This window comes from Phoca vitulina, unplaced genomic scaffold (assembly GCF_004348235.1).
Source record: "Phoca vitulina isolate PV1807 unplaced genomic scaffold, GSC_HSeal_1.0 scaffold9, whole genome shotgun sequence".
Taxonomy (NCBI): domain Eukaryota; kingdom Metazoa; phylum Chordata; class Mammalia; order Carnivora; family Phocidae; genus Phoca; species Phoca vitulina.
Genome location: NW_022589712.1, coordinates 14,034,926 through 14,043,290, shown reverse-complemented (window position 1 = coordinate 14,043,290; position 8,365 = coordinate 14,034,926). Strand labels below are relative to the sequence as shown.

The following is an 8,365-nucleotide window of genomic DNA, read 5'->3' as shown; positions in this document are numbered from 1 at the left end:
TATTTAACCCATAGTTTTAATTCGTTTAGTAATAGATGAATTAATAAATTAGTATTTCTCAAAGTGTTCCTTGGTCTCGCATTGAATCATCTTGGGATGCTTATTTCAAGACCCAACTCCACAACTACTAAAATACTGGGAGTGGGAGAATACCGGGATCAGAATGGAACCTGGGAATGTCACAAGATTCCCAGATGAGCAGACACAAATGGAACCAACTCAATGCCTTCACACATACAAATGCAGTCTCTTAGTTTCCTAATTTAGTTGTTTCTAAGATTAAGATGTTATCAAAGTAAAAAGTTCACATTACTTATTAAGCTTGTAACAATTTTATTCATAACAGGTACAAAATTTACATGTATATAATACACAAGAGATCTTTATTTTACTCTGACATAAAAAAATAATACAGAAATATTTACATATGTACAAAAATATTAAAACATACAGACTTTACAAATAGGAAAAAGATTTCACAAAGAGTACTTCTGGGAAATATACACACTGAGAAAGAGGTTAAAGAAAGATGACAAAACACTTAAATTAATAGACTCCAGAAGTTATTTCAATAGGTATTAATTTGGTAAGGCAAATAAAATGTCTCAAATGCTAACAGATGGTAAACAAGATATATATTTAAGATTATCTAGGTAAAATTACATGGCTTTCTTTTAGCATAAAAATTGAAATCAGTTTTATTTTATCCCTGAATCACAAATATCAGATAGTTTTCCTTTTTTCTTAAAATATTTTAAATTTTCTGATTTATACCAAATTTTAAACTTTTTCACATTAAATTTTAAAATATTTTAAGAGGCTGTATACTCTCTTTATTCACCAGGGCAAAAAATCCCATGTACTACATTGATTTCAACACAAAATTGGAAATGAAAATACATTTACGTTTTTTAAATTAAAACCTAAACATTTTCTAACTAACCTTCATGATCAGGTACAATTGATTTCAAGACATCACAATCGTCGTAAATTCTTCTTGCTTTTTTTAGTACCAGGTAGAGGACCTATTTTATAATTGGCTTTTAGGGGTTTGCTATTCGAACATTCTTTGGTGGTATGATAATTACACAAACACCTTGTACAATAATCAAACCCACAGCCTTCTCTTTTACAGATTGCCCGCTGTAAATAGCAATCATATTTTGCTGGTGAATTACAGCGAATACAGGCTTTAAGGCTTTCATTCCCTTTCAAAGTCTTGGCAACCTAGAAAGAAGAAAATCCATAATCAAATTTTAGTGAGGACTGAATGTAATTTAGGTAGAAAAAACAAGAAAGGTACCTCTGAACCTTCCCCAATATATGAATAAAGGACCCAAGCCACACATAAGACAACTCCTGCTCTTAGGGAGCTCACTGTTCAATGAGTGAGATAATTACCACTTGTCAACTGATCTAGTGGCTATTTCCTAATGCTACTTTTAAATATGTTCTCTTTTATTCCATGAATGCTACTTACACATCAATGCCCTAACTTAAATGTCACCTTTACTGTGAAGCCTTCCTAGTGTCACTTGGGAATTGGTTGCTCTTTAACCTCTAGTTTTTTTTTTTTTTTTTAAAGTACCTATCACATTATATGGCATTTATTTTTATGTAGCCATTGTCCATTCTAGATTGCAAGGCTATGAAGGGTGCCATGTTTTCTTATCCATGAATTACCTGACAGCAGATGCTCAATATGTTTTCTGAATAAAGTTACATGTTGTATTAGTCATTACATCATCAACACTTAAGACAGAAAATTAAACTTGACTATATATAATTCATACTTAACTGACCAACATGAAGGCAGTCAGCAGTCAACATTTTATTTCAAATATGCACTCTTAGGTAAGATTATGGTTTCTTAAATTAAGCTTGCCAAATTATCCATGTGCTGAGTAGAACTTATAATACACATCACCCCATGATTTGAAGGTACAATAGGAAGGCTTCAATTTCTGAAAGCTGGCCTTTTTCTGTTTAGTTCTGTTCCTCAGATATCAAAGGCAGCAATTGTAAAATGTATACTGAACAGTTTGGTAAGAAATTTTAAAATCAAGGTTCTCTTAGTATTTCCAAATTTGATCTTAACATCACTGAACCGTCATAAACAATGTCAAATGGTATTTATTTTCTACACAGAAAGACATCTTTGTGTACTTTCCTAATTTGATTATTTGAATTAGGAAATCAATTACTTGAAATGGTTTCTTGGTGGCCAACATTTCTGAGAGTAGAAAGAAGGGGACAGAAGATAAAATCCCCATTAATAATTCCCTAGTTCTAATTATGCTACAATTAAATTTAAAGTTCTCTGTTTCTTACTCTAAATCCTTTTAACAGTAAGTGTCCCATAAGTTTCTAATTTATTGACAAACAAAAAATTACCTCAGAGAATTCATTGTGTCGGCTGTAAGTAGAACCTTTCTGATCACCTGGATCGGATAACTTGGTTTGAGCACCTTTTTGAGTGTAAGTCTGGGCTGCTGATTTTTGAACAGAAGCTAATGCGGTTCTGAACATAGCATATTCTCTGGTTGAAGCATGTGGTGAAAACTTAATGTTCTTTTCCTAATTAAAAGAAATGTTTTAACAGGACTTAAAAATATTCTCTTTTATTCTCAACAATCAGGCATTTTTATTGTTTGTACATGTAAAAAAGGGCAAATGAGAATGTAAAAATTTATCTGTACATCCAATTTACCTGCACATGCTTTAAATACAGCCACACACTATACACAGAGACAATACTGACAGAAATTGCAAACCAGAAATTGTGAGAAAGTACTTTAAATACTTAGCCTATACAGCATTAAGTACATCATTTATAAAGTACTAATGCCAAAACAAAGTCATTCTTTTCACCACCAGTAAATGGCAAGTCACGTTTAAGTGTCACATCAGTGTCATGAATGGATTCAAAACAACCTTTTAGATTAGAAAACCTTCCACTAATACCACCTTATCAATAAAGACTCTGAACTTGGAGAACTTAAGCAATACTGGACTTTAAAGTTATACAGCATATAAGTAGCAGCACCAAAATTTAGACCCAAGTCTGCCAACTGCTAGGCCTGAAATTTCAAACATGTATTGATACTCTCAGGAACATCTCCAAATTTACCAAGTTCATTTTGGAAGGCAAATGAATTCCCTTCTGCACTAAAAATCTTCAATATGTTGAAAATTTAACTGAAAAAATACAAATGGCAATGAAGATTAGCTATATGGTCAACTCCTATTATTGGAGAACTGACCAATTTTCCCTTTTGGACATTCCATTTCTAGGAAGAACTCAAGAAATAAATGACTTAGGTGGGATTCCTTTCCCTTTATCTTTGAATTTTGTTTAAGGAGTTCTAGTGAAAAGCAGAAATGCTTTGTGAATGTAAAGGATTTCCCGATTACCTGTTATCTGTCCCAGTTTTCCCTATTTGTAAAGGTAAAGAGCACTAGCTGTTATATTTTAAAATGAAAACATCAACTACAAAGACTTACAGTAACTCTCTGTATTGCTTTATTGTACAACTGAAATGCCCCTTTATCATCTTCTAGAATCTTCTTCCAAGTTGTGCTCACTTTAGACATACTGGAAAAGTAAAAGATTATAAAGGAAACAGTTAAAGTGTCACAAAGAGCTAAAAGGAATAAATATACTACAGAAACGTTAACAGTGCAAAAAAAAAATTTCTATTAGTAGTGCTTCTCAAACCTATTTATACATTAGAATTGCCTGAGGTACTTAAGATTTAAGGATGCCCCAGGCCTAGTCATTTGGGTTTAACTGGCTTAAAAAGGGGACCAGGATTATTTTTAAAAGCTCCCTATCAAGTCATTCTAAGAGCATCCAGGCTTAAGAAACATTGCTTTGTACTTCATTTTTTCACAACATCTGCAAACACCAAATAAGTAGCCCCCATTGTATATGACACCATGTTAGCCGTTCAGTATCAATAAAAGTTGTAGCCAAATTTCAAAGTACTATAGGACACACTGCTATCAGGAGACATCAATTTCAAAAACCCATTTTGTTAACAAAAAAAGTACAACCTAGATGTCAATTATCCCTCAAGCTAGCCAACAATAAAAATCCATACTCACTTTTGTTTTGCTTTAGCTATATTTTATAAAGACCAGTGTGAAGTAACACTTGCAAAGAGCACCTCTAAATTTTTTTTTCAAAAAGCTAAAAAATGAATCTGATTGATCAGGCTCTAATCCAGTGGTCTGTATAATTAACTTAATTCTGTTACCTCATCCTAACTGATCTTTGGTGGAATGAGGAAGGATAAGGTTTCTAAGAAATAGTCAAAATCAGATCATTTGCGGGTTTCCATATTTTCACTGTCAAACCAAGGAGAGCCTACATTAAAAATGGCCTACAAACATCAGCAACTATTTCTTACTTTCAAGTATGACAGAAGTCATAAAGCCTACTGGTCCTATACACCAGAACTAGGATGTTGTTTTATAGTTAAACATGTATGATACAGCTGAAAATTTCTTATATATTAGAAATTTTCACAACTAAAAGGAACAAAAATCCCAATTTAACAAAAATAGTTTCCTAATATTGCATAAATATGAAAAGTGAAATAACTGGATTAAATGTTTACTTAAAAAATCTTTCTTTCATCTTAGTGGCATATAAATGGTCAAATACCAGCCATCAGGCAGTCATTACCTCAATTAAACAATGCAAAAGACTACCCTATTATGTCTTTGCATGAGTTGGTAGTCCCAAGTCATCCAACAAAAATGTTCAATGGATTATACTAACACTCAAAAGTAATCATACTTACTTGATTAAGTCCATATCATTGAGCTGTGTTAAAATATTTGCTAAGAGATGTCTCAGTCCCCTTCGAAAGAGTTCACTGAGAATATCTACACATTCTAGGCCCATCTTCCTGCCAATTATATTATGTAGTTTAAAATTTTCACTGGATATAAATTCCTTTAGTTTCTCCCAATCTATTTTAGGATTTCGCTTGGCATTCTTTTTTAATGTTGAACAAACCATTTTTGCAAAATGAAGAGCCGGCAGCAAGTTTTTGCTGGGATATTGGTCTGGGCTTTGCATCTGTAGGCAGGATTGTGGACTGTCACTGAAATTCTCCAAGGGAAGGCTACCCTCTTCATGTTCATTGAAGCCACTTTGCTGAGAAAATGAAGAATAGCCACTGTCTTCATAAGGTCCACTGGTCTCTAGTTCTACTATTTCATTTGAACTATTAAGTATTTGTTGCACGTGTTGATTTTCTTTGTTATGAAAGGGCTTGTTTTCATTTTCAGTTTCAACTTCTACAATCCTGGGGCTCACAACTGGTGACCCAATATCTGATAACCTTACATAGTCTTTAATGCAGTCTTCATAAGAACCTTCCAAATATCCAGGAGTATAGGAACCTAGTCTTCCAGTGTCATCAGGCTTTACCAATTTAAGTCCAGAATGAATATGGTCATAGTTAAAATCACATTTCATTTTGACAGAAAGAGTAGAACTTTCTTCTTTACAACCTACAAAACAACAAAAAACCATTTACTTAATGACAAAATTTTCATACATCTCTACTTCTTAAATTGGGATATACAGAGATAAAATTACTTTCCATTCTCTCAGTATTATGTATTACCTATGTAGCTATGAAATTATTCAAGTTTATTTACTGAGATGTGACAATGAGGAAATAGTACTTAAATCTTTTAGTAAGTACATACATCTTATTCTTTTTTTTTTTTTTTAAGATTTTATTTATTTATTTGACAGAGAGCGAGAGAGGGAACACAAGCAGGGGGAGAGTGAGAGGGAGAAGCAGGCCTCCCGCGGAGCAGGGAGCCCGATGTGGGGCTCGATCCCAGGACCCTGGGATCATGACCTGAGCGGAAGGCAGAAGCTTAACAACTGAGCCACCCAGGCGCCCCAGTACATCTTATTCTTAAAAGGGGACTTCAAAAGATTGCTTTTAGTGTATAAAAACATTTGACTTTTAGAGTCTCTAGCTGATTGAGTAAAAAATATTGGAAAAAGGGACTATTTAACACATATCTGTACTTATGGAACAAATAAGGAAATGTGATACATTGAGTGGGGTCTGGAGTCAGAGAAATCCTTAAAGTAATAAATGTTTTAAGATTTAGACATTAGCCATTTATTATAAGCCTTACAATAATTAATCAAGAAATCTGTAAGTAAGCTTAGAGAAAGAACTGAAAGTCAGTAAAGTTAAACACCGATCAGTTAAAATCTACCTGAACTCCCACAACTTTCTAAGTTTTATCTGGATCAGTGGTATGGGTGAGTCTGATATAATTAAGGTGTTTGTCTACTCTGCTGAATAGTGAACTCAAGCACAGGGACATTTCCCTTTATCTCCTCTATCTATTACGTGCTAGAAATAGAAACTCTGAGATCTTCAATTACTAAATGAAGATTTCTCATGACTAATTAACCAGAGCCAGAGGAATTAATAGTTCAGGTACCAATCAGAAGATTTGGTAAATAAGAACAATACTATAATCAGTATAAGAAGAATGTGAGGGTGGTTGGGCAGCAAGTGTGCATTACTGTTCAGTTATTTTAAATAACTAGAGAAGATAATGTACTTGCTATTTATGGTAAGTAGCATAAAAGGGAAAACCAATAATGATACTATTAACAAACCATGCAATTATTTCTGGATATTATTCATTAGAATTCATACTTCATAGAATTCAAATTTAAGCTTCAAAAAAGCCAAAGACGTTTAGGGTTGTATCACCACCCCCATGGCCTAAAGAAATCAGCCAAGCTACAGCTAACAGGCAGCACTTAAAAATATCTTTATAGCCATGTTTCTCAATCTCTACATTACTAACATTTTAGACTGGATAATTCTTTGTTGTTGGGGGCTGTTCCGGGCATTTTAGGATGTTCAGCAGGCTTTACCCATTTGATGTCATCAGCAACCCCTACCCCCTGAAGCACAATAAAAAATGTCTCCAGTCACCAGTCACTGACAAATGATGGGCTGGGGGAGGCAGTGGTGTCAAAATCTCTGCCATTCCTCAGTTGAGAACCCCTGCTTTAAAGGATGACTAGGATTTTGTCAGGCAGTAGAGGTTGGAAAAAGCATTCACTTAAGGTTAACTTGAGCAAAAGCACAATTCTGAGAAGGAATATAGTAGATGGGTTCAGGAAAATTACTTAGTATTACTGAAGGCAGAGTATATGAACTGCATATGCTTCAAATGTATTCCATACCTACTATTCCCCCTGCAAGCCAATCATAGGTAGTTAACAATTTATCCTGTCAGTGTATGTACCAGTCAGTACTGTTAGTCTGTACCAAGTATTGGTAATCTGTCCATGTTAATTTTACAGTTTTTATTTAAAGCAAACCTTTAAGTACTAAAAGGACATCTGTAGGTAGGTAGTCTCTTTAAATTCCCAATGTTTAACACAGTGAAAGAGTATATGCTCCAGGACTCCATTAAACCTTGGACTAGCCCTAAAAACTAGTTTCAAACTAAGTTCAAGGACACAAAAAGCAAATAAAGAATATACATTTTCTAACACCAACATTAACCATAATTCTAGAACAAATTATTCTGAGTGGTTCTCTTCCACCCAGGAGATTAAAAAATTCCAGGAGATTGTTTTAATTTTTGCCTCAAGAATTAAGTACAACTTACATACGGCCACATTCTGTTTGAGGATAAAAAAGTAGAAGCCACCTACAAAGACATGTTTTACTGTTTAGTTGCCTAAAGGGAAGAGGCCTGAAACTGTACTTCAGAAACTTAATTCTTTTCAAAGGCATTCTTCCTCTGCTCATAAGTTGTTTTTTTTTTTAAGAGTTTACTTATTTGAGAGAGAGAGAGGGAGAGAGCACAAGCGGGAGGAGTGGCAGGCAGCAGCAGGAGAAGCAGGCTCCCAGCTGAGCAGGGAGCCCAATGTGGGGCTTGATCCAGGACCCTGGGATCATGACCTGAGCCGAAGGCAGGCGCTTTAACTGACTGAGCCACCTAGTCGCCCTTCTTCTGCTTATCTTTAGAACCCAGTTACTGGGAAACTATGTTTGTTGTAGAACCCTTTCATTCAATACCACACTTTGAATATGAACAGCTCTTTAAAACTTAGACTTAATGATGATTCAAACATCTTATAATTGTTTAGAAGTTTACAATTCCAATTTGTTTTCAAACACTTGCTCACAACCTTCTGATGTAGGATGAAGAGGTATTATTACCTTATTTTTACAAATGAGGACACTGAAGCTCAGTTAAGTAGCTTGCCCACATTTTGACACGTAGTTAAGAGAGACAGATTACCCTTATTGACTATAATTCAGTGTTCATTCCACTACCTCACTTGGAA

The 8,365-nt window shown here is 34.4% G+C and overlaps 1 protein-coding gene across 1 annotated transcript; it reads right to left on the bottom strand.

The window, feature by feature from the left end:
• Positions 1-836: 836 nt before the first annotated feature.
• Positions 837-5,521, bottom strand: FBXO5 (F-box protein 5). Its single transcript, XM_032408292.1, has 4 exons — positions 4,809-5,521; positions 3,505-3,595; positions 2,395-2,577; positions 837-1,227 (listed from the first exon to the last, which is right to left on the bottom strand). The coding sequence occupies exons 1-4, from the start codon at positions 5,489-5,491 to the stop codon at positions 976-978; spliced, it is 1,209 nt and encodes a 402-aa protein (XP_032264183.1). The 5' UTR covers positions 5,492-5,521; the 3' UTR covers positions 837-975.
• Between the last annotated feature and the right edge of the window lie 2,844 nt (positions 5,522-8,365).

Coding starts and splice junctions, on each gene's coding strand:
- FBXO5 (XM_032408292.1), bottom strand. CDS start 5,491: ATGAAATGTGATTTTAACTATGACCATATTCATTCTGGACTTAAATTG. Junction 3,596..4,808: donor AATGATATGGACTTAATCAA/GTAAGTATGATT, acceptor TTACTTTTCCAG/TATGTCTAAAGTGAGCACAA. Junction 1,228..2,394: donor GACACAATGAATTCTCTGAG/GTAATTTTTTGT, acceptor TCTTCTTTCTAG/GTTGCCAAGACTTTGAAAGG.